Raw genomic sequence first — 27,038 nt, forward strand, 5'->3', positions numbered from 1 at the left:
CATGTGCATGCACCATAGAAGATACCACATTCAACAACTCACTTGACAAAGCTTTTGCAGCATCTCATCATTAACATAGTAGATACCAATCTGAAATATCCACATAGATTAATTTAAGAGCACAAATTACACATTTTTTGTCAGTTGTTCTCACATTACTTCATACAACCATGTTTTTTATTTGAATTCATAAATATTGTTAAGTGGCTTCAGTAGTTAAGTTCAAACCATCAGAAGACAATAAGCCCAAGGCAAAAATAAAGTCACAGAATAGTTGTAAAGTCCAATAATGTACTAACTTCTGAAAACCATGGAAATAAAAGCAATACACAAAACTATTCATATATGAGCCTTAAAATCGTGAAAATAAGCAAATTAAACACTTGTGTTTAGATTTCAAAGAAAAATGTTTTATACTCACCTCTAAAGCCTTTTTCCTCATCATATATAAATTATGGCAAATTTCTCACCAATCCCTTCTTGTCGGTGCTAATTATGGCCTTAATGATCTGTGTAATAATAAAATAATAATATACTAAAATAGTAAAAAATTTCGTTCTCCATCATATAAAGTTTGAAGAAAAAATTACAATGCACTTCTTGACATCATTAAATTTTTAAACATGTGCAAAGCCAACTATTTATATTTATGCTACATACATGCTTACCCCCATCAACTTCGGATTCAACAAAACATAAAATTAAATTTATTTAAATTTTTATTTCACATTAAATTTTATTTAAAATTAATTTCAATGTTAAATTTACTTGTTTTAATTTGTTGTCAAATTGTTTTAAAATATTTTGAAATTTTGCATTTAAATTCGTAAAATTATTTTTTAAATCAACTCTAATAATTATATATATATTTAAAATATAAATTCAAATACAAAATAATATTAAAGTATTATTTAATAAAATATCAATAAAAATAAATTTTAATATAAATTATAAAACAATTAAAAGAAAGTTGATAAATGTATTTTATTTTATGAAATGTCGGAATAAAAAATATTTCAAAATTGGACAAGTTCAAATGAAAGAAAATTCTCGATGATTTTATTTTTATTTTCTAACTTTTTACTTTTGTTCATAACTCTTTATTTTCTTTTTTATTGTATTATGTATATAGCACAATAAAATTGAAATTCTAATGAAAATAGAAAAAACAAAAATAACATTTATTTTATTAAAGAATAAAATGATTGTCATGGTTAACATTTTTAGTTAGATATGTATTTATATTCAATCTATCTTTTTGTTCTTAGGGGACCAAGTTGTATTTCACAAGTCTACTGGACGACTCTGATGCTGGGTGGTCGGGTGAATCTTCTTACTCCGATGAGGTTCCGAGGACGGCACAAGTGTGCCTACAAAAGACACTCTGATGCCTAAGTCAGTGCTGGTAATGTCAGAGAATTCAGAGAATATTTAATGCGTAACCAATGCATAGAATAATGTGATATTTATACCTTTTTACTTGTGGGTCCTACCTGAAATGGGCTTTCTGGCCCAATATTCCCTTTCTGGTCACTCCGGGATCCAGTGGTAAGGAGAGAAATTACCAGGAGGCCCTTCGAGGGTTGGTGGTTGTCGTTCATGGGCCTCCATTGCCGATTACCGTATACCTATGGGAATGGATTCGATGTGGGCGACACTTGGTACTCGGTCATGAGGATCTCCATGGTTGGGCACTTCTTGTGCGTCTTGACAATCTAAGTGGCAGTTGAATTTAGGTTGCTTGCCTCTTGGTCTTTGGTGTAAAACAAGTGGTTTGGGGAAGGATACTCAGTGCAGGGTATGCGGCCCACGGGACTGTTGGCAGCCGCATATTGTAGAGGAGGACTAATACAGGGTATGCGACCTAGAGGGTCACTGGTGGTCGCGTACTGTAGATGGGGACACCTAGTACAGGATATGCAGCCTAAATGATTGTTGGTGACTGCATCCTTCAGGGGGGTATCTGTTATAGAGTATGCAGCCCAGAGGGTCGCTGGTGGCCGCCTCATAGAGTGTGGTATACTGAAGGGGTAGTATAGAGTATGCGGTCAGGGGCTTGCTGGGGGGCCGCATACTTAGGTGTGGTTAGGACACTTTTATTCATTCCATCTTTTGTTTTAGTTGTCTTGATAAATAAGTTAAAATATTACTTTTTTTCTTCCACTTTCTATGATCTCTTTTAAAAACAAATATTGTGATGGAGCATTCAAACGGGACAATACAATAAAAGGTAGTTGAATTTAACAATATCACTCGACAAAGTTAAGATCAAAAACTATAATTAAAATACATTAGTTCAAGAATAACACGAAATTCATGCACCAAACACTAACGAATTACAAATAGATGTTCAAAATTCTAGAACTCAAAATAATCTCAAAGAATGTCACTACCAAACTTGAACTCCATAAACAAGAATCACATCAGCAACATTATTATATAATTAAAACTTAATTACATTTTAAGTCCATGATAAATTGAAAAACTTTAATATTTTACGTTAACATATTGATGTAATTGTTAGGTAGACCTATGTAATTTAGTTATTTTAAAATTTTATAAATTATAATTTTAAACTTATGCTCTTGAGAACTGAAACTTATACATAATTGTCCAGTATTTGTACAAAATCTTTAATGCAACTCTCCACTTTTTTGCACATGGCTCCCCACATTTGTAACTCCTATTGTCATACTTTTTTTCCATTAAGATTGGATTCAACAAACTCTTTTTTTTCTTCAGGAAGACTGTAATGTCACTTTTTTTGTTCATATTATATACATTAAACATGTCGTCTCATACTTACATAATTGTCTAGTGTTTGTATTAAAATCCCAACGCAACTCTCCACTTCTTTGCACATGGTTCCCCACATGTTTATGATTCCCTTTGTCATATTTTTTTCGTTAAGAATGGGTCCAACAAACTTTTTTGTTTTTCATGTAGACTGCAATGTCATTTTTGTGGTCCATATTAAGAACATTGAACATGTTTCATAAATACATAACTATCCAATATTTGTAAAAAAACTCAACGTAACTTCTCACTTATTTGCACATAGTTCCCCACATGTGTGTGACTTCTATTATTATATTTTTTTTTCGTTAAGATTGGGTCCAATGAAGCTTTCTGTTCTTCATGAGGATTGCAATGTGATTTTTGTGGTTGACATTAGGTATATTGAAGTTGTTGTCTCATATTTACATGATTGTCTAGTATTTGTACAAAAACCTGAACGCACATCCCTACTTATTTGCACATGGCTCCCCACATGTCAGTGACTCCCGTTGTCATATTTTTTTTTTTCATTAAGATTGGGTCTAACAGACTTTTTAGTTCTTCATAAGGACTTCAATGACATTTTATGGTTCATATTAGGTACATTGAACATGATGTCTCATACTTGCAGAACTGTCCAATATTTGTACAAAAACTCCAACGCAACTCCCCACCTATTTACACATAGATCCCCACATCGTGTGACTCCTGCTATCATATTTTTTTCCGTTAAGAGTGGTTTTAGTGTCGTCATCTTCAACTCAGAAAAAACCTAAATTCTAAATGATATCTACACCAACAACAACGATAGAATGGAAAAACCCTACAACTCACCCACAAAACAACCAACCACAAACATTTCAATTACGTATGACATTTGAACGAAAATGAATAATTGGTGATTGTAAGAGTGAAACAAAGAATAAAGTCAAAAGGAACCACCACCCATCACCGTTGAGAACCCAAACCTTAGACCCTACTTCTCTGTTCAATGACTTTGCGAGACATTGCTTTTCTCTTCTCTCAAGTTGCAGTTCTCTCTACCAAATGAGAAAACTATGGATTTTCTTTGCTGAACCTCTTTCCCATCTTCTCTCACACTTGTTTTAGTTTTAAAAAATAAAAATAAAACAAATTTTTAAATAAAAAAAATGAGATTGACACGTCAATATGTCAAAAGTATCTTCAAAAAATATATGTCTAAATATCATTTCTCTTTTGGAAAAAGCCCTCGTCGACGTATCGAGACCTGCAAGTCTAAATACTCCACTGCCGAAGAAATCGCCAACCATCTCCGTTCAACTTACACCGATTACCGGAGAATTAAAAGCCAAATCCTAATTCGGTTTGTTGAGGAAGCGCTTCATTCCACCGCGAAGCCGAAACACATTCCCAAGCCCGCGTATTCCGATGGTGACGATGACGGCAACAGAGAAATCCCGAAACGCGTCTCGAAAGCGTAGGAAGAAAATCGACGAGGGTGAAGAGAAGTCGAAGAAGATGAAAGTGTTACACGTGCGAAGGACGGTGCAGAATTTTTCCGCATCGTCATGTACTTCTTCGGAGAGTGATGATGAGGAAACGGTGTCCACTTCGGAGGACGCAATTTACGGGGAGAAGGTGGAGCCTCAGGTTGATGTGGTGAAAGAAGAGCTAAGGAAGTCATATACGCCTAAGAAGAAGGTGGTGGCGGCAGCGGCGGCGGAGGAAAAGAACACCGAAATGGAGATAAGGAATAGAGATAAATGTTTGCTGAATGAGGAGAGGAAGCAATCTCTGCTTTCAGTTTCAAACGGCCAGATTTTAAATGATCTAGTGAAGAAGAAGGATGGGTCAAGATTTAAGAATTTGGGCGGGATGAAGGAGGTTTTGAAGGAACTGGAAGAGAATGTGATTCGACCTTTGTTTCATGCCCAATTTCTTAAAAACTTAGGAGTGAAGCCAACGGGTGGCATTTTGTTGCATGGTCCACCTGGATGTGGGAAGACCAATCTTGCTGAAGCTATAGCTAATGAGAGTGGTCTTCCTTATTATCATGCTTCAGCTAGTAATTTAGTATCTGGAGTCTCAGGTATTAACATTGATTTGTTTGGACTTGAATATTAACTGTGTCCTGGACAATTCAATGGTTAAGTTGTATTTTTCTTTTGTTATCCTGCATCGTATGCATATAAATGATATTTTGAGGATAGTATATGAAATATTGGTTTCTTTTTTGGTAGGTGAAGAAAATATTGGAGAACTTTTTTTGCTAAAGCTTACAGAACGGCACCTCGGTCATTTTCATTGATGAGATTGATGTAATCTGTCCTAAAAGAGATGATTTGCAGCGAGAAACGGACAAACGAATGGTGACGCAATTAATGACTTGCATGGATGAATCAAACCGTTTTGGCTATGTTCTTGTAATAGGAGCTACAAATAGGCCTGATGCTATTGACCCTGCCTTGAGAAGGCCTGGTCGGTTTGATCTTGAAATTCCGATTTGTCATCCTGATGAATCTGCGAGGGAGGAGATCCTATCTGTGCTTACCTCTGATGTTAGACTTGAGGGTGTTGATCTACATCAAATAGCTCGGATTACATCAGGATTTGTTGGAACTGATCTGGAAAATCTTGTTAATGAGGCTGGTAGGGTGGCAATGAATAGAGCATTTGAAGAAAGGAGACTTGAACTCATGATTAAACACGGTGAAGACTGGGGGAAGGAACCTTGGTCAGCCGAAGAAATGGATAAGACCGTACGAACAATGTCTGATTTTGAGGTATTTTCGAATTGTGTTTTGTCTACTTATTATCATTATGAATATTTATAGTCTATGTTTTTTTTCATATATGTCAAACACTTATTCTTGCTAATCATCTTGTTAACAATCTTGTTACCAATTTATTTATCTGGACACTCATGCAGAAAGCATACAAAAGGTATTACCTTCCTTGAAAAGAGAAGGATTCTCCGTCATTCCTGATGTAAAATGGGAAGACATTGGAGGGCTTGATGTTTTAAGGAAGGAGCTTGAAGAATATATTATATGGCAAATAAAATATCCTAAAGAGTGTGAGGTAACAAATTACTGCACTTTTCTGGAATTGTGATTATTTGTATTCTCTAAGGTTAGGATCAATTGCATGATTTCAAATTTGTGGGCTTACATATGAGATTGGATTACATGGGAATATGAGATTTTAATATGGGTGTTATTAGGCATTGATTCTCATACTAAATAAAATTTTCTGTTGTACTTCGTACCGAGATTTTTAATATTTCTTTATTAAGGTCACTTAACTCCCCTTTACTATTGAACAAAATTTGTGATGAAATAGGTTATCATGGGTTTAATCACGTAATTTTAGAATTTTGTTCTACACAAAAAAGGCAGGTAATTGCTCAGTTAAGTTTCATGTACTGTTTGATTTTTGTCTTTGCATATATATCAGTCATTGATTACAGTGCATGCATTTCTTTGTTTTAGGCGCGTGGTCTTAAACGTGACCCTGGATTTTTGCTTTATGGACCTCCTGGCTGTGGTAAAACGTTGATTGCCAAAGCTCTTGCCAGTGAGGCAGGAGTTAATTTTATCCATATTAAGGTCTGTCTAAATAGTCCACCCATTCCTCATTAATAATTTTGGTTTTCTGGTTTTGAATATATATTTTTATAGATAATTAAATTGCTTTGTTGCAATTTTAGGGTCCTGAACTTCTCAATAAATACGTGGGAGAGTGTGAACTTGCAATTCGAACCATGTTTAGCCGTGCAAGGAGATGTGCACCATGTATACTCTTCTTTGATGAGGTTTGCGAATAGTTCTCTGTTTAGTCTTCTATGTTCTTTTTAGTCTTCTTAGTAGTGTTGGTTAACTTAATATCTTATATGATTTTTTTTTACATGCCTATTTGATTTTGAATAGCAAACGAAATAAAAAAGTATTATTGTCTAGATTTTTCTTTATTTGGAGGAACTACCATGGAGTACAGTTACTGTTTTGTTCTGTTCCTCTATTTATGGTTCAGTATTTTTTCTTTCCATTTTTCACATATTATTACTGTGATTGGTGCTTACTAAGCAAAAACAAGTTTTCAGCAAACAACGTCTTGTGTAGAAAAATATACCTACGAGTGCTAAAATTAATTTTTATGCCATTTTCAGGTTGATGCTTTGACAATAGAACGTGGGGCTTTTTTGTATTTAGGGTCGTTTTAAATTTAATTTTGTAAAAATGGGTCCGTTGAAATTTTTTTTGCAAAATAGGGTCAAGTCGTCGTGGTGAGGACGACGACATTAAGGTTGAAGTCGTCCTCCACCGTGCCGGTTTCTTTTTTTTTTTTTTTTCAAAAAGCGAAACCGTGCTCTCAGAAGCCGGTTTTTGTTTATTTTAAAAGTAAAGTCGTCCTTGGACCTGACGACTTCACTTTTTGATTTTTTTTTTTTTTTTTTTTACATTCAACTTTATATATATATTTTTAATTATATATTATTTAGTTTTTTTTAAAATACATTGTCAATCTTCTTCATGATAAATATTAATTAAAACTTTAACTTTCGTTGTAATTAATTATTCGACGTTGTATTAATTAATAAGCGTTATCGAAAATATTAATTTAAATTCAAGGACCAAAACGGTTGACCCCTGTAATTTTCTTAGTTTTCTCAGCCGAAACAAAATAAAGCTCATTATTCATATCGTGATTGTATTCTCTGTGGTTGTTTTTTTCTTGGATCATTGTCCCAATGAGTTCTCTTTTGTGCTTGCTTGTGGCTATTCTTCCACTTCTTTACAATATTGCTGCAGCTTGTTCTAATGGAACGTGCAAGGTTTGTATTCCATTCAGTTGGTCAATTTATTACGTTGAATGTTTTCTTGTTTTAATCTTTTGTTGGTTTCAAATTAATTTTTGAACATTGTAGCTTCTTGATGTGTGTTCATCAGACGGAGATTGTGACACTGGTCTCTACTGTTTTTCTTGTCCATTGAGATTTTCAGGCGCTGAGTGTAAAAAAAAAAAAAAATCCAAAAAGTGAAGTCGTCAGACCTAAGGACGACTTCACTTTTAAAATAATTAGAAACCGGTCTTTGAGAGCACGGTTTCACTTTTAGAAAAAAAAAAAAAAACCGGCACGGTGAAGGACGACTTTGACCTTATTTTGCAAAAAAAATTTCAACGGATCCATTTTTACAAAATTGAATTTAAAACGACCCCTAAATAAAAAAAAAGCCAGAACGTGGCAAGGAAGGTGGTTCGGCTAACATACCCTTGCTCCAGGTCAAATAATTAGTAGATTTTGGGAATGTAAAAAGTATAGTCATCTTAATTGATAACACGATGGAAACATGACAGTTAAATGAATTTGCAGTTGCTTACTGAGTCAGATGGCGTCGATGATCGTCGCGGTGTTTTTGTGATTGGTGTAGGTACACTTTGTTCACCATATCTGTTCTCCTGTTCTTGAAGTACTTATTTCACCTGCTTGTAATGCCACCATATTCAAAGTCAGTTTCTTATTTTTGCAGGCCTGAGATGATGGATCCTGCTCTCTTACGACCTGGTAGATTTGGTAAACTTGTTTATGTTCCTCTTCCCGGCCTTGAAGAGAGAGTTTTGATATTGAAAGCACTTGCAAGGAATATGACAATTGATGCCACCGTAGATTTGAGTGTGATTGCCGGAAGGAGAGAATGTGAAAACTTAAGCGATGCTGATCTTTCTAACTTGGTTTGTCTCTGCTCTTTATTGATGCCCGCCTCTTTAAATCTCATCATGTTTAAATTGGTTTGACTCTGCACTGTATTGTTATATACTTGTTTGATTATTTTTAGGAACAACTATATAATCAGAATTATAACTATATATAATCAGAATTATAGGAGTTAGTTTGGGAAATACTAATTGTATTGTTTACACAGATCCATGAAGCGGCAATGGCTTCTATGAGAGATGCTATTAGGGATGGTACGAGAGAGAAAGATAAAATTCTCAAGAGTCATGATTTTGAGGTGGCACTGAGTAAAGTGTCGCCGTCGGTGTCCGAGAGGGTACGTCTTATTCCTCTCTACTTTCATACGCATGAAATATGATGCCTAGTGGTGAATAAATTAGTTACTAAATTTTCATGATTTATTTCTAGTTTTGGAACAGCAAAGACAGTACTATCAGCACTTGCCGGAGAGCTTTAAATAGCGTGAACAACATCCCATGGTTATAATTTATGGTTTACTTGCTCGATTTTTTTTTTTAAATGTTACTATTCAATCTGAGAATATTTGTTTTAGAGTTTTATTATAGTTTTATCCTAAAAAAATATATTTTAAAGTTGAAAATATTCGTGGATTCCTGTTGATGATATTAAAAATATATGCGGACTTATAGATATTCGTACATGTACGAAGACAAATACGAGACTTATATTTATTTAGTAAGCCGTACAACAGTCCATTCTTTACAAAAATTTTAGAAATATTTTGACACAAAATAAAGTTCGTTTCTATCACATAATAAGATTAATGAGCCGGAAAAAGGCAGCAACAGGAAAACAAAAAATAAGAGAATCAAAATCAATGAGTTAATTGTCATCATATTAATGCTCAACTCTTTTCAAAATTTAAATTTGCCTAAAGATCCATCCACGATTATAGGTGGTTGAATAATTTGTTAGTACAAGTAAATGAATGAAGATTGCATGAGTTTGTATTACAATTAAATCTACTGTAACATAGAAAGAAAAACAGAGAAAAGAAAACGAGCAGAGAATTTATGAAAGATCTTATTATTGATAGACCAGAATGTTGGCCTTTATATATAGGGAACATCTAACAGAAAGGAATATATTCTCTAGAGCTGAGTTGTCATAGTGGTTATAACCGTATAATAAATACAGAATCTGAGTCAAAACAGAATTGCAGAATATAATTCTATATACTCTAACATTCCCCCTCAAACACAAGGTTATTGAAAGGAATCAATAACATTGAGTTTGTGACGTAAGATACAGAACCGAGCTTGAGAGAGGGATTTGGTGAGGATGTCAGCAACTTGATCAGTAGCAGGGATGTGGGAGACAATTAAAGAGCGATCCAAAACCTTTTCTCGAACAAAGAAGATGTCTAATTCCATGTGCTTTGTGCGAGAATGTAGAATTGGATTATGGCTCAAAGCAACAGTACTTTGATTATCACAATAGATGACCGGTGTGGCACACGCAATTTTTAACTCTTTAAGAAGAGATTGCAACCATAAGAGCTCAGAAGCAGTGATAGCAAGGCTGCGATATTTGGCCTCTGCACTGGACCGAGCAACTAAAGTTTGTTTCTTAGACCACCAAGAAACCAGATTTTTACCAAAATAAATACAAGCACCTGAAGTGGACCTTCTGTCATCAATATCCGAGGCCCAATCAGCGTCACAGAAAGCAGTGAGAGTATACTGGGTAGAACTAAGAGCAGGCTGAAGATGTAACCCATAAGAAATAGTACCCTTTAAATAGTGCAGAATGCGTTTGACAGCTTTCCAGTGATCAGATAAAGGTTGAGACATGAATTGGCAAACTTTATTGACACTAAAGCCAATCTCAAGTCTGGTTATAGTGATATATTGCAAAGCACCCACAATGGATCTGTAGAGAGCAGGATCATCAAAGTAGTCAGAGCCATACTTGGAAAGTTTGAGGCCACCTTGAAGAGGAGTGGAAATGCCTTTAGCTTCTGTCATGCCAGCTTTGACAAGGAGATCACGAATGTATTTGGTTTGACAGAGAAGAAGAGAGCCATCAGGAAGATGTTTTACCTCAATACCCAAAAAATACTCAAGATCACTAAGTTGTTAAGAGCAAAAACAGCATGCAGTTTGGATATTATAGATTGCAGCAACACAGCAGAAGACCCAGTGAAAATTATGTCGTCAACATAGATAAGCACATAAACACAATCAGAAGCAGTAGTGAGAACTAACAGAGAGGGATCACACTTGCTGTGAACAAATCCAAAACTGACCAAGGTAGAGGTAAGTCTATCATACCAAGCGCGTGGGGCTTGTTTTAAGCCATAGATGGAACGATGAAGTTTGCAAACAAGAGAGGAATCAGGAGACTCAAAACCAGGAGGTTGAGTCATGTAGACATCTTCCTGTAAAATGCCATTTAAGAAGGCATTATTGATATCAATTTGTTGCACAGACCAGCGATTGGTTAGAGCAAGTGTAAGAATCAACCGAACAGTAACCGGCTTAACAACTAGAGAGAAAGTCTCAGAATAGTCACAACCTAACCTTTGATGAAACCCTTTAGCAACAAGACGGGCTTTATACTTTTGGATAGAACCATCTGGGTTTTTTTTGATGCGAAACACCCATTTGCAACCAATAGCAGTGCGGCCAGAAGGAAGAGCAGTAAGGGACCAGGTCTGATTGGCCATTAACGCATCATATTCACATTGCATAGCCTCACGCCAAGGAGGAGAAGACAAAGCTTGCTTAACAGTGGAAGGTTCTGCAACAGTTAGAAGTAAGGTGGGAAACCTACGGGGTTTAACAATGCCAGATTTTGAACGAGTTTGCATAGGATGAGTGGGTTGAGATGGTAAAGGCAAAACAGGAGGCAAGGATTGAGACTCAGGAGAAGAAGTTGACACATGAAAAGGAGGAACAACAGGTGGGTCTAATGAATGGGAGTGCGAGGAGAAAGACACAGGAGGATACAAAACAAGAGGTGTGTCAAGAGTAGCATGCTGAGTGGGAGTGACAATCACAGAAGGAATGATGCCAAGAGGAAGAACCCGAGAGGATGAAAGGGCTAACAAAGGAGGCTGGACTTGAGTGGCAAAGGGAAAAGTATGTTCATCAAAAACAACATCCTTAGATATAAAAATTTTGCCATTAGTATCGAGACATTTGTACCCTTTGTGACAAGGGGAATATCCTAAAAAGGTACAGGCTGTGGACCTAAACTGTAATTTGTTGTTATGGTAAGGACGTGTGTGTGGAAAACAAGCGCAACCAAAGATTTTGAGGAAATGATAGTCAATTTCTTTGTGAAAAAGAGTGAAATATGGGACATGATAAGGAGCAGCAGATGAGGGAAGACGATTGATGATATAAACGGCAGTGTGGAAAGCATGGTCCCAAAAAGACAGAGGAAGAGAAGCTTAAGATAGAAGAGTAAGACCCATGTCCACAATGTAACGATGTTTGCGTTCGACTACACCATTTTGGTGGTGAGTATGAGGACATATAAGACGATGGTGAATACCAAGGGATGTGAGATAATGACTGAAAGGTCTAAATTCACCACCCCAATCTGTTTGAATTTCTGTAATTTTGTGATTCAATTGAAGTTCAGCAGAAACTTTAAATTGTTTAAAAACATGGATGGTTTCAGATTTGTGCTTTAGAAAATAGATCCAAGTGTATCTGCTGTATGCATCAACAAATAAAACATAATAGTTATACCCCATGGAAGATTTAATATGCGAGGGACCCCACAAATCACAAAAAACAAGTTGTAACAGCTTAGTATAAGAATTTAAAGAGGAGTGAGAAGGAAGTTGGGGGACTTTCCCATACAGCATGCTACACAAAAATCTGAAGGAATTTTATTTAATGGAGAGAGATTACAGCATTTAAGAACATTTTGTAAAACTGTAACAGATGGATGGCCTAGCCTATTATGCCAAAGGGAAAACATAGTGAACTTGTGTGTGGGTACAGTGGAAACAGAGGGTGATTTGTGTGTAACAGAAACAGAGGGTGATTTGTGTTAACAGAAACAGATGGAGCATGAAGAGAAGGCTGACGATGAGAACGCAACGGAGGCAGAGGAAACTGATACAGACCATCACAACCAAGATACCCACGAAGCAAGATGGAGTGATCAACCTGAGACTTGACAAAACAAACAAAGGAGTGAAATTTGAAATACATGTTATTATCTTTGGCAAACCGACTAACACTCACAAGGTTTTTATTAAGGGAAGGAACATGTAAGAAATGCTTAAGCTGCAAAGAGATGTGGGGATCATGAGAAGAAGAAAATGTTGCAGAACCTGAAAGATGAATGGGCAAACCTTGTCTGTTACCAAGGAAGACATGATCATCCCGGGAAGAAGGCATAGGGTCAATAATATTTGTGGCATCAGGGGTTATATGATGTGACGCGCCAGAGTCAACGAACCAGTTCTGAGACTGCTGGGCAGGAACCGGGACAGGTGGGGCATATGTAGGAGGTGGAGGCGGTGGAGTTGGGGCATGAGTAACATATGCATGAGGTGGAACAGATGGCATAGGATGAAGAGAAGACGCTTGTGGTGGATGAGAACGTGGCGAGAAAGAGGCTCCTGGAAACTGAGTGCCTTGAAAGTGAGGTGAATGGGAGGAATAAAAGTGTTGTTGAGGCGGTGCAGAAGCAAAAGTATATGATGGAGCCACATAGTTGGGGTCAAAGCGAAAATAACAAACTGAAGCGGTGTGGCCATACTTGGTGCAAACTTGGCATTGAACGTTGCTACGACCAGAGAGCCCACCCCTACGACCATGACTGGATCTGCCGTGCTGATAATAACCTCCCCGTGTAAGGGCGGATGGGGAAAGCGAGGATGAGACGGCGAGCACATTTCAGTAACTTGAACAGTGGGGGTTGAAGCTGTTTGTGAATGTGCCTGACTGAGGTTGAGAGAAACATTGTCATTATCATGTTTGAATCGCTCAAGGTGTGCTTCCTGAGCGACCAACAGTGACTCGATCTCGGCAAACGAGAACAGTTCAGGTTTGCTATGCATAAGAGAAAGAAATGCTTCATATTCAACGGGAAGGCCTTCAAGGAGAATATCTAACTGTTCGGACTCAGAAACAGGATCACCAATCGAATTAAGAGAGTGAACGAGAGCCTTGATACGGAGAAGAAATTCACTAATAGAGCGATCACCTTTCTTGATGGTGTAGAGTTCTGTACGCAGCTGACGTGCCCGAGCCTTTGTCTGAGAGTGGAAATGGGTATGAATTTTATCCCAAACTTGAAACGCATGATTACAACCAAGCATACACGCTAAGAACGGAGCAGATAAGGAAGACTGCAACCATGAAAGTAAGAGCTGATCTTGGGTCTCCCAAGTTGTGTATTCTGGATTTTCAATCCCTAATTCATGATCAGCAAGAGAGAGAAATTGCAAGGGAATGGACGGATTGACGAGATAACGATGAAGACGATGGGCTTTAATCACAGGCTCGACTTGTTGTTTCCAAACTAAAAAGTTAGTGTCGGATAGCTTCTCAGAGATGACATACGAGAAGATGATCGGAGTCGTCGACGAAGATGTCATTGGAGAAAGAGGAGTCGTGAGCTCAGGACCGGTGCCCATAAATTAGGCTTCACGCTCTGGATACCATATTACAATTAAATCTACTGTAACATAGAAAGAAAAACAGAGAAAAAAAAACCAGCAGAGAATTTATGAAAGATCTTCTTATTATTGATAAACCAGAATGTTGGCCTTTATATATAGGGAACATCTAACAGAAAGGAATATATTCTCTAGAGCTGAGCTGTCACAGTGGTTATAACTGTATAACAAATACAGAATCTGAGTCAAAACAGAATTGCAGAATATAATTCTATATACTCTAACAGAAAGAGAATTTTTATTTGTGTTTCATATTTCCTTTTTCATTCAGGAAGACTAAATAACATAAGCAGTTGCTCTCCAACTGAATTAAAATTCATATATAAAATATATTTTTGAATTATATAAGTTTTTATGATATATGATTTTAGATCATATGAATTTGGAAACGGATTATTTGTTTTAATAAAAATTCAAAAATAAAATATTTATTAAAATAAAATTGTTAAGAATATATATATATATATATATATATATATATATATATATATATATATTTATTTATTTATTTATTTATTTATTTATTGAAGTTCAAAGAAAACGGTTTTATCCTTATAAAACAGTTAAAACAGTTTTGAAAAGTTAAAAAAGAAAAATATATTTAAATTATTTTATCACTTCTAATCTTTGAAATTATTACACATACTAAAACATTATAATTAAATAAACACTAATTATATTTACTCTCTCGAGCGATGTATATAAGAACATTTTGCATATTATGTTTACAAGTTCAAACCACTAAAATCATTATTTTCGTTCATTATCTTTGCCTGATGTCTAAGTTAAATGTCGGTAACTTTTAAATAAAATTATCGACAATCAAAGATGTATACAAAATTTGAATCGTTCACTCTAAAACAAATGTATCACTTACTTAAAATATTAATTTTCTATAAATTTAAAATTAAACCCTTATCAGAATAAAATTACGCCTATTTTACAAAACAAAACCAAACTATAAATCGGTCCTTACTACAAATTTGGATTGGTACGACAGTTAAATATGGATGAATGAATACTTTTCTATTAATTTTTTTAATTATTAGAAATGCAAGTAATGAATAACTTTGTTCTTAATAAATACTTAAATTTTGTTAAACATTTCATTTCATTTGTCAATTAATAACAGATATTAAAACACTTAACCTACACTTAAGTGTTTTGTGCCTGCTACTGAACAATAGTTTCAGATAGTTGCTTCCTCTACCCAAAAATTTCTTCTCTCCCCAACCAGAACATCGTTTTAACATTTCATATTGATCAATCTGAAAGGTAAAAATTGGTAAGGTGAAGGAAAGAACAACCTTAGTTTCATGAACCATAGTTCTTTTTAGAAACTCGTTTGGTTTGAAATCAAATAATGAGAAACTATTGTGAACAACTTTGATTGAACTTCAAAACTTTAGTGACAAGCTCATCCACATATAAAATTCAGAAACTAGTCTGCAACTAAAGAGTAAATTCCAGCACAAAAAGAGATTGTTATTTCACTCAACCAGAATACAAAGGACATGTAAGAAGAATATTGCATTGCTTGGGAAAACAGTTCCTATCATTGAGGGAACATAAACACATTGGCCCCAGAAACCAGCATCACACCACCTTGGCCCCCATTGCTTCCTTCATTTCAACATGACACAAGCACCTTAGAAAAACAATTTCAAAAAAAAAAATAATACAAAACAAAACATCATACTAGGTGTCTGTGTAGATGAATCGCTGGGGCCACATTTACTTACACGCTACATTGTGTTAGAAAGTGGAAGTAGAGGGTTGTGGAGTCTCTCCATGTCTTTTGTTACATGAAGTGAATATATATATATTAGGTTTTAGAACTATTGCAAATCAAAGTCAGGTTTTGAAGGGTAGTCAAGACCTTGTAGAGCTGGCATCTTTCGGATATCCTCATCTGTATATGAAGGAATGAACCAGTACTTCTTGTCCATTCCAAAAACCTGATATCCAACCAAACATCAATCATAATGTAACCACATATATTAGTCAATAATAATACCAGAACAAGACCACCCCCAGCATCCATATTATAATCATGACTCACATGATGAGTCCAGATTCTATGCTGGTTTTTTAGTGTTGTTTCTCTACTAAGCATTCAAAATACACTGATGTTGGTATATTAAAATTTTTAATATATTTTAATGCATCAAAATCAGTGTACATCAGTATATTTTCAAAACACAGCAGAGGAACAACACAAAAAACCAATTCCTCACATGATCTACCAGCACATTTGTCAACTATCCCAAAAAGGATTGGATTGCTCTCTAGATATTAAGTGTGTTTGCTTTTACTTTAAGTCATCCATAATCACGTTGAAATACCAGCTTAAATAGTTTTATGTAAATATTCATATGCTCAGTCCATTGCTAAAAGATTGGTTCTAGATCTAAAACTGATTTTGGGTTGAAACAACTTCAAGTAACTTTTATGTTAGATCAGAAATTTTATACAGTTAAAGTGATAACTTGATTTTAGAATAAGAACACTCAAACATAAATCACACACATCATCACTTCAAAATCAATTCTATTTAGAGTCAAATTTGAATACACTCACCCAATAACACTAAAGAACAAGATACGATCATATTAGAAAGAGGCATACAATTTATGAGGTAACAACCTCGCTAAATTTGGTTATAGGGTCTACTTTATTTATACTTTTATATCTCAAACAAGCTCCCTCACCCCAAGTGAGAGCCTATTTGGCTTGAAGTGTTGATAATGTACCTTTTACAGAAATTTAACTTTTTATTTAGGAAAATGGAGACAGCAAGAATCAAACTGTAGGCCATTTCATTTGGTTTTACAAATTTTCAAAGGCTTAACACATTAATCCTAGAGATATATTTAAGATACAAACACAGTTCCTGCACAAGAATGCATTTAAACACTAGTCATTCCAAGGAAATGTTCTGAAGTGAATATTAAGACAGACATCAAGGTGGTGCTAGCCAAATTGGAGCTGGTTGTTAAAAGTGTTGCTTCCCATCTGTCTCATTTCAAGTTAAACTAGTTCAAAATAAATAACAATGTAAAGCTGGTTTTGTAATATTCCATATGAAACACGGACATAGACATGGAGACCGAACACTTTACACTGTGGCACTTATAATCTCCAAAATGTAGGACATGGATATAAATATATTGAAAACAGTTAGTTGAATATAATAATCATAACATTGTTGATAAATATAAAAATGAATCTAATTCCTCTATCCAAGGTCCGAGGATCTAATTCATTAAAGACATATACCCCATTCTTGATCATCATCAATGAAAAAGATACTCTAGTTAAGGTTCATCTAAAGACAAATTAACAACTTTAAAGAATGCCACAATATACGAAGGTATGTGATTTATGAATAAATAAAATTGTTTTCAATAATACATATATATTCTAAATATTCCTAAGTATATAGAATTTGCTCCTTATTTCTTTAATTATAATAGAAACTTACACAAGTTTCTGAGTTTCTAACTTCTAAAAAAAAATCTGTGTCCGCTCTCATTAATGTTGTGTCAGAACCATGTTGGAGATGCTAAAGAACGCATTTCTAAGTTTGATACTTCAAAAGATTGTCTGATACACATCATACACGTAGTTGTGTTTGATATGTGTCGGACACAAGAACACGTCATTGAAGAGATGTGTTGATGATAGAACTGATATCCAAAATATACACTGAATATACTTCTTTATTGAACAAAGACTATTTCCGTACCAATGTGCGTAGATTGTTTAGGCTTAGCAGGTTTTATTCAAGTGTCACGATTTATCAAACAATACTTTGCAGCCAGCATCAAATTCAACCATAAAGTGACATTTAAAACCAAAGTGATATAAAACTGTCATTGAGTATATAATCCCACAAACAGACCTGCTCAAAATTTTTTCGACGACCAAGGTCATAACGCCATTTTGGAGTACTTTTCTTCTCATAAGCCTGTTCAGAGGAAGCAAAGTTGATCAATTCCCCCTTAACATTAGCTATAATGAAAATATCATGCAGGAGAATATTGTAAAATTTTCACACATTCAAAGCATTTACCTCTGCGACAGAGGGTACAGTTTACTACCAACAAATCATCATCAATTCAAATGCAACAAAATACTATCATTCAATTACGAGCAGAACCATTTCTTCAGGCAAAACTCAAAAGATATTATGGATCAACTTCAAAGAAGCGAGACAGATAACATAATTTTCTCTAGCTTATTTTAGGCAAAAGTTTACCTCAATAGTGGTAGTATTACCAGCCACCAAAGATATGTGCATGATGAGAAATCCCAAGACACTTAGTGCAAAGGCCAGGTTTAAAACTGCAGGTAATCCAACACAATTATAGAAATCCAAAGATGGAATCAACAGTTAAACCATGTTCTGAGATCCTACCAAAAGCAAGAAAAGTTGTAGCAAGAGAGCCAGGTGTTCCAGGAATTTCTCCATCACTAAAGAATGCTATAAAATGTGGCAGTAAGGATGCAGTCACTAGAGTCGTCTCAAGAAAAGTGTAGAACTGCACTAAGATTCAATCAAAACATATTAACAAAGGTAAGTGTTTTATATAAGCTGCAATATATATAAAACGAACAAATTTACAAATAGTAACAGGAAAAATATGGAGACTTCTGTATGTATAATCATATACTTCATAATGTGACATTTATTACAGTGTAAACACAATCAAAGCCATAACATCTTTTTTAAAAGTATAAATGACATAAAAGAGGTTACTGATTAATTAGCCTCAACACAGGTCACTCGGAAAACACCATGCAAATAATACTACGACCAAGAAGGAATTCATAGTATTATGTCCACCGTGATTACAATTACATAGTATCAGTTCTTTGCTGCTTCAGACAGAATAAGCCATCTTTCTTTCACCTCTTCAAACTTATGAAAGTAATATCATCCATTATACCACCCAAGGTGACAAATAAAAAGCAATGAAAAAGTATCATAATTAGGGTTACATAATCCATCAGGCCCTAAAGAAAGTTTCTGACAAGCTGTATGGACTACAACAGGGAGATCATAAAACTGCAACTCCTTGTGGCTCAATTATACTAATAATAGTATAGCTTAGCCCACATCATGAAACATAACAATTTTCAACTATAATCTCTTTTTAAGCTTACCCAATCTGTGTTGTCATAAATAAGTCCCCATTAAATCCAACACTATTAGCATAAAACCATTAGGATAGTCAAAATTCAGAGCTCCCGTCCATTTCAAAATTTGAAGAGAAATAAGTTTGGTATGGCTAATTGCAGTATATAAGCAAACTGCACACTACAGAAGAGGAAATTTTAAACCAGGTAAGAAGTAATTTAGTATGTGTATGTTTCTACTTCCCAACTTAAAAATAATTAAACACTGCGTAATATAAAACAGTGTACATCACAAGATAGAAAAAACTCTTCAGAGAATTGAAGACATAAAACAATCATTGTATGTCAGAAATAATAAAATTAACACAAGTATTAACTAGATAATGAAAGAATAACTCCAGCTAAGGCATCCATACCAAGAAGAGAAGGAAATACTTGTAATTTAGAGCCCCAACACAGTTGACTACCCACACACAATGGTGGTCCATCTTCAAAACACAGCGCCCACCTGGTATAAAGCCAAAAAAACATCAAACTTTTGCTGATTTATCTTCATGAGGCAGTACAAAAAATGGAAACTTTTGGAAGCAATAAAACTCACAAACTGAACAATGGTGGCATCGAGGTGGCTTGAGCTGATTGCACTTCCGACAGTACCGAATCCGTTGATTGGGATCAGCCTGCACGTTACTAAACTCCGTCCCAACCAATGGATCAGCCTCTCCTCTTTCCTCATCAATTGTAGGCCTCCAGTTAGGAGGAACGCTCCCAGGATCAGTAAAAACAACAGAGAAGTAACTCCACAACAGCATAACCAACTGCTCAACCAAGAGAAAAGTTATCAATACATTAAAACTAACTATTCGTCTTTAAACCGCATTCCAGCATCCGGCAAAAGGCCAAAGTCAAAATGAATTCCCACGAACACATTTCAAACATCATGCTCAATTGCTTCTCAAAAATCTCACTTTAGTATCATCGTTAATGCAACAAACTCTTGCTCATCATATAAACCAAATAAATGATCACGATGCTAACTATTTCCAGCTATGACAAGCTAAGGTCTAACAAATTCACAAACATCTCTCATACATCCACTCCATATCCCATAAAACAAATCAAAAAATTAAAAAACCCAAAGATCACAAATTAAAAAACAAAAAACGGCTCTAGAAGCTTACCAAACAATGAAACAAGATCAACACTAGCAAGGCAACAAGAAAATCAAGTCCTCCAGCAGACAAAGCAGGGCCATAATTGGTCAAAACAACAGCATAATAAGTCACACCAACGACCCCAAGAACCAACAGAATCATGATCGAGCCCAACCCTCGCAGAGCAGTGCAGAACTTGAACACGTTCCAAGCCATCGTAGCTCCAGATCTATGCATACTCGACACACCCACCACGATTCAACCCCAAAACTCGTTACTTTCCCACCTTCACGTTGATCCCACAAACGAAACTAGACCCGATGTTCTGCAAAATAATCAATTTCCTCGAAGGAAACACATGGTCATGCCCCAAGCAACAACCTCGGAGCAGGAAAAGTGTGTTTTGAGTCGCTGGGTTCCTTCTTTGTCGGTGGGTTCGGTGAATCTAGGGTTTATAGAGAAAATTGGGTTGAAAAGGGGAGATTTTTATTTTTGGGTGCAGAAGAAAATGAAGAAGGAAGTGAATAGAGCAGGCAGATAGATGAAAATTGTGGTTTGTTTCCTTAATTCTAATATTAGTTTGTGTTTAGGTTCTATGTTTGTTTCTTTTTCTTCAATGGATAACTCCTTTGTTTGTTTTTACTGATTTCCTGTAGCAGATGAGGGAACTTTAGGTGAGTGCTGTGTTTTTATTTACTCACAGATGATTTGCAAAGAGAGATTTGGAGGAATGAAAAGAGAATCATCTTCTTTAAAAATAAAAAGATTGGAGTGAAAAACATCTTACTATAATTGCTATTTTATTATTATATTTTTCTGTTTTTCGCTTTTATATTTTTTTTTACTTTTTTAATTACATTTTATTTCAAATGTATAATTTTTAATTTAAATTATTTTTATTAATGTATAATTTTTTTAACAAAATTATTTTCATTTAACTTATAGTAATTTTAAATTAACACGTATCAATTTAAAATAATTTTACAATATCAAATTATTATTTAACTTTTTTTAAACTAATCTCAACATTATATTTTAATTTTTAAAAATCATATTTTTATCGATGTTTTTTAATTTAAATAACAACTGATATTTTATTATAATATAATATGCATTATTTATAATTTAATTTAAATTATTTTTATGCATAAAGATAAATTATTAATTTTGTTTTCTTCTCGGTTAAACTATTTTATTTTATTTTATCACATTCATTACATCACTTACAATAAAATTTTCTTTAATTCTTTTTCAAATTTTATTATCTTTCCCTTGATTTAAATAACAACTTTCACTCATTTTTTTCCTTTAAATTCATTTAAATCCACCTCTTAAATTCTCTTCCTAAAATAAACTCACGGTAAAAATAATCTATTACAGGAATTGAAACAAGGTTTTGAAAAGTGATAAGATATGATTTTAGCTAATAAGGTTGTAATAGTAGAGTATCTGCTGGAGATTTTTCTGGATAAACTATTGCTGAAATGTTTTTTAATAACTATTATTAATACCAATTTAAATTATGGAAACATTAATTAGTTGTTAATTGATACTATTATTAGTAATTAATAAATAAATGGGTGATGAAATATCTAACAGCTGTGATATTTTGGTCAAATATCTAGAAGGTGAGACATAGTCATAGGACGTGACTTGACAGATTCATATTATCTGAGTGAATTATTCAAGCAAAATAGAAAAAGATGGTTCATGGAAGGTGAGTTTTTAATTTGTTTGAGGTATAAATACACATTTGGTACCCAAACTTTTTCGGAAAGTTCAATGTGGTACCCGAATTTTAGGAATGTTCAATTTGGTACCTCAATTTTCTAAAGAGGTTCAATTTGGTCCTCTCCGTTAAGTTGGAGTTAACACCGTGTCCGTACAGGACACGTGTCAAGCCATGAAATTTTTTTTTTTTAATTTTTTTTTTCAAAAAGTTAATTTTTTTTTTCAAAAAATTTAAAAAACTGCCACGTGTCAGTTTATCATCGTGCCACGTGGCAACTTACAAGCATGACACGTGGCAGTGTAATAGTTGTTTTCAATTTAGTACCCCAATTTAAATTTTTGGTTCAATTTAGTACCCAAATTTTTTAAAATGATCCAATTTCGTCCTTTCCTATTTGAGACCAAATTAGTAAATAAGCTTAATTATAATTTATATAAACATGTTAAAATAATTGTTTTGAATTTATACATCAAATCACTACACCTAAATATTCAAATTATTTTATTTTTTACAAGTGTAAAAAATTTCATGTATAAAGAATTACAAAGGTTAAAATGAAAAAAATAAAATAATTTAAGTATTTAGGTGAAATGATTTGATGTATATATAATATAAAAAGTTATTGCAACATGTATATATAGGTTGTAATTAAGCTTATTTACTAATTTGGTGTCAAATGGAAGATGACGAAATTGAATGATTTTCAAAAATTGGGGTACTAAATTGAACCAAAAATTTAAATTAGGGTACTAAATTGAAAACAACTATTACATTGCCACGTGTCATGCTTGTAAGCTGCCACGTGGCACGATGATAAACTGACACGTGGCAGTTTTTTAAATTTTTTGAAAAAAAAATTAATTTTTTGAAAAAAAATAAAAAAAAATAAAAATTTCATGGCTTGACACGTGTCCTGTACGGACACGGTGTTAACTCCAACTTAACGGAGAGGACCAAATTGAACCTCTTTAGAAAATTGGGGTACCAAATTGAACATTCCTAAAGTTCGGGTACCACATTGAACTTTCCGAAAAAGTTTGGGTACCAAATGTATATTTATACCTTTGTTTGAATTATTGTTGTTAAAATTAAGAAATTTATTTGTGTTAAACATCGAATATTTTTTAACTAGTGCAAGTGAAATTAAATTGAATACACATATTATACACTTTTTTGGTCACATGGCATGTCATACACTCAATTCAAGTATAAATTACTTGAAATATTTTGTTTCATAAAATAGGATAAAAATATTTTTTGTAAAAGCAGATATTTTATAAAATATTATCAATTATTATTTTTAAAATTAAAATAATATAATATTAGTTCAATTAGGTGTATTTGAAGGGATTGAGTCGTTTGATTATATTATCACTCAGTTTTGAAACTCGATTGTGTTAACTTAGTACTTAATTTGGTATAGGAAATAAGTATTAATTAGTTTCTTAAAGTCTTGAGTTTTTTGGATTAAAAATAATTGAGCACGTATTGAATATGTTTATCATCTAATTCCTTATATAGAAGTTGTTTTGTTTAATCAAAGGAAACAAAAAAACAAAGTTATTTTCATAAAAGTAAATTATATTCATAATTTGAGAATAGGATTCAATGATTGTGATGGTTTAAAAAATTAATTTTAAGTTCTTCCCATTCCTCCAATAAGTTATCTTGAAAAGGAATCCACTCATTGAAATATTTGCCTATCAATAGTAGCAAGATAAAATCTCTTAAAAATAGCTCAGAATATAATTTTTAAAAAATAAAATTAAAAATAAATTAATCCATTAATTTTAGAAACCAAATTGTATTTTTTGATAAATTAATTTGGAGTTTATTTGAATTGATTTAAAACCAATTTTATATTCAAAAATCAATTTTTGTTTGAATGACGAGGAAATATCTTCTCATAGGAAAGATCTTTCCGGAATTGTAGTAAGTATAAAATTATGATGATATGAATAATCAATTTCCTATGCAATAATTTGTATTGGACAATTAATATTTCAAAATAGTATACGAGGGTACTTTGAAATGTAAAATTTCAAAAGAAATCCACCTTATATAAATACATTAAATCTAAAGGTTAATTTAATATATTGATTTAATTTATACATTTATACAATATTAATACAATGAATATTAACTATTAAGGGATATGGCGTAGTCCTGCAAGAAAATACGAAAGTGAAACTTTGGAGTAGTATCTCTGCGATATGATTTCAGTTTAGGTGTGACAATCATATCGGTATACACAAATGATATTTAAACATATATTTTGAACTTACTTTTGACATAGTGACGTATCAATCATTTTTCATATTTAAAAATTTGTTTTATTGTATTTTTTTAAAACTGAAACACATGTGGGAGAAGATGGGGAAGAGGTTCAGCAAAGAGAACCCATAGTTTTCTCATTTGGCTGAGAGAACTGCAACTTGAGAGAAGAGAGAAGCAATGCCTTGCGACGTCATCGAACAAAGAAGTAGGGTCTGAGGTTTGGGTTCTCAATGGCGATGGGTGGTGGTTCGTTTTGACTTTGTTCTCTGTTTCACTCTCACAATCGCCAATGATTCATTTTCGTTCAAATACCATACGTGATTGAAATGTTTGTGGTTGGTTGTTTTGTGGGTGAGTTGTAGGGTTTCTCCATTCTATCGTTGTTGTTGGTGTAGATATCATTTAGGATTTAGGTTTTTTTTTTTGAGTTGAAGATGACGACACTAGAACCACTCTTAACGGAAAAAAATATGACAGCAGGAATCACACAATATGGGGGATCTATGTGCAAATGGGTGGGGAGTTGCATTGGAGTTTTTGTACAAATACTGAACAGCTCTGCAAGTATGAGACATCATGTTCAATGTACCTAATATGAACCATAAAATGACATTGAAGTCCTCATGAAGAACTAAAAAGTCTATTAGACCCAATCTTAATGAAAAAAATATGACAGCGGGAGTCACTGACATGTGGGGAGTCATGTGCAAATAAGTAGGGAGGTGCATTGAGGTTTTTGTACAAATACTAGACAATCATGTAAATATGAGACAACAACTTTAATATACCTAATGTCAACCACAAAAATCACATTGCAATCCTCATGAAGAACAAAAAGCTTCATTGGACCCAATCTTAACGAAAAAAAATATAACAGCAGAAGTCACACAAATGTGGGAAACTATGTGCAAATAAGTGGGGAGTTACGTTGAGTTTTTTGTACAAATACTGGACAATTATGTATTTATGAAACAACATGTTCAATGTTCCTAATATGGACCACAAAAATGACATTGCAGTCTACATGAAAAACAAAAAAGTTTGTTGGACCCAGTCTTAACGAAAAAAAATATGACAGAGGGAATCATAAACATGTGGGGAACCATGTGCAAAGAAGTGGAGAGTTGTGTTGGGATTTTAATACAAATACTAAACAATTATGTAAGTATGAGACGACATGTTCAATGTATATAATATGAACCAAAAAAGTGACATTGCAGTCTTCATGAAAAAAAAAAGAGTTTGTTGAATCCAATCTTAATGGAAAAAAATATGACAGCAAGAGTCACAAATGTGGGGAGTCATGTGCAAAAAAGTGGGGAGTTGCATTGAAGATTTTGTACAAATATTGGTCAATTATGTAATTATGAGACAATTTGTTCAATGTAGTTAATATGGATGACAAAAATGACATTGTAGTCCTCATGAAGAACAAAAAAATTTGTTGGACCTAATCTTAACAAAATAAAAAGACAGCAGGACTCACATGTGGGGAACCATGTGCAAATAAGTGGGGAGTTATGTTAAATTTTTTGTACAAATACTGGACAATTCTATATTTACGAGACATGTTCAATGTACCTAATATGGGCCACAAAAATGACATTGTAGTCTTCATGAAGAACAAAAAAGTTTATTAGATCTAGTCTTAATAAAAAAAATGACAGAAGGAATCATTAACATGTGGCAAAGAAGTGGGGAGTTGCTTTGAGATTTTAATACAAATACTAGACAATTATCTTAATTGTATAGAACATAACATGTATAAATTTTTAACTTGTACATACAACATGACTGTTAAGACTGAGTCGAACAAACTATTTTGTTTTTCATAAGGATTAAAAAGTGATTTTTATAACCAACCTTAGATACATTGAACATGTTGTCTCATAAATACAGAATTGTCCAGTATTTGTACAAAAATCTTAACGTAACTCCCCACTTATTTGCACATGGTTCCCCACATGTGTGTGACTCCTGCTGTCTTTTTATTTTGTTAAGATTGGGTCCAACAGATTTTTTTGTTCTTCATGAGGACTACAATGTCATTTTTGTCATTCATATTAACTACATTGAACATATTGTCTCATAATTACATAATTGTCCAGTATTTGTACAAAATCTTCAATGCAACTCCCCACTTTTTTGCAAATGGCTCCCTACATTTGTCACTCATGTTGTCCCTACATTTGTCCAGTATTTTTTTTATCTGAAGATCCGCTACTGATTATATGTTGAATGATTTTCTTTTTAATTATTTACTATGTGAGATGACCTATTAAATGAATATGAAGATTGCCTATAAATTTGAAGTTTTCATTGAAATATTAAAGTTAGGTACGTCTAATAACAAAAGAGAACCTAATACAAATATGTTGTTAAGATACATAAAAGACCATAAATATCGGTGATAAAAAAAATTAAAGGTATTTGTTGGTGGAACTATAAAATGTGATTGTGAATTTTGACAATAGAAAAAATCATTAAATAATGATGAAAAATAAGTTGTCAAGTTAGTATATAGAAATCATACTCACAACTTTTATAAATGTTCATGTTTATTAATAT

General features: G+C 33.7%; 1 protein-coding gene and 2 pseudogenes across 4 annotated transcripts; 1 reads left to right on the top strand and 2 right to left on the bottom strand.

Annotated features, from left to right (window-relative positions):
* The first annotated feature begins 3,974 nt into the window (after window positions 1-3,974).
* LOC114165539 (cell division control protein 48 homolog C-like) lies at window positions 3,975-9,193 on the top strand (annotated as a pseudogene). The gene is made up of 9 exons (XR_014984949.1): window positions 3,975-4,865; window positions 5,001-5,558; window positions 5,704-5,841; window positions 6,252-6,368; window positions 6,470-6,574; window positions 8,135-8,192; window positions 8,292-8,493; window positions 8,685-8,813; window positions 8,906-9,193. The product of XR_014984949.1 is annotated as a cell division control protein 48 homolog C-like (transcript).
* Window positions 9,194-9,427: 234 nt separating this feature from the next.
* Window positions 9,428-14,388, bottom strand: LOC146883300 (uncharacterized; annotated as a pseudogene).
* A 1,241-nt stretch (window positions 14,389-15,629) lies between these two features.
* On the bottom strand, window positions 15,630-21,133 carry LOC114166700 (putative protein S-acyltransferase 14). 3 transcript variants are annotated; one of them, XM_028051473.2, is made up of 8 exons: window positions 20,489-21,133; window positions 19,909-20,125; window positions 19,724-19,815; window positions 18,586-18,709; window positions 18,427-18,512; window positions 18,070-18,135; window positions 16,045-16,123; window positions 15,630-15,788 (listed from the first exon to the last, which is right to left on the bottom strand). In XM_028051473.2, the coding sequence occupies exons 1-8, from the start codon at window positions 20,696-20,698 to the stop codon at window positions 15,721-15,723; spliced, it is 942 nt and encodes a 313-aa protein (XP_027907274.1). In that variant the 5' UTR covers window positions 20,699-21,133; the 3' UTR covers window positions 15,630-15,720. The 3 variants fall into 3 exon arrangements, with proteins under 3 accessions (XP_027907274.1, XP_085524283.1, XP_085524284.1); XM_085668157.1 differs by having other exon boundaries at window positions 15,630-15,960; window positions 20,489-21,132; XM_085668158.1 differs by having other exon boundaries at window positions 15,630-16,123; window positions 20,489-21,126.
* Between the last annotated feature and the right edge of the window lie 5,905 nt (window positions 21,134-27,038).

Source organism: Vigna unguiculata, chromosome 10 (genome assembly GCF_037176805.1).
Source record: "Vigna unguiculata cultivar grain cowpea cultivar isolate G323 ecotype 2 chromosome 10, ASM3717680v1, whole genome shotgun sequence".
NCBI classification, from domain to species: Eukaryota; Viridiplantae; Streptophyta; class Magnoliopsida; order Fabales; family Fabaceae; genus Vigna; species Vigna unguiculata.

Bases quoted from the DNA above. Each gene is read 5' to 3' on its own strand.
- LOC114166700 (XM_028051473.2), bottom strand. From the start codon at position 20,698: ATGCATAGATCTGGAGCTACGATGGCTTGGAACGTGTTCAAGTTCTGC. The intron at 18,513-18,585 runs GTAGGATCTCAG...GATTACCTGCAG, and splicing joins TACAACTTTTCTTGCTTTTG to TTTTAAACCTGGCCTTTGCA. The intron at 18,136-18,426 runs GTAAACTTTTGC...TCCTCTGAACAG, and splicing joins GTAATACTACCACTATTGAG to GCTTATGAGAAGAAAAGTAC.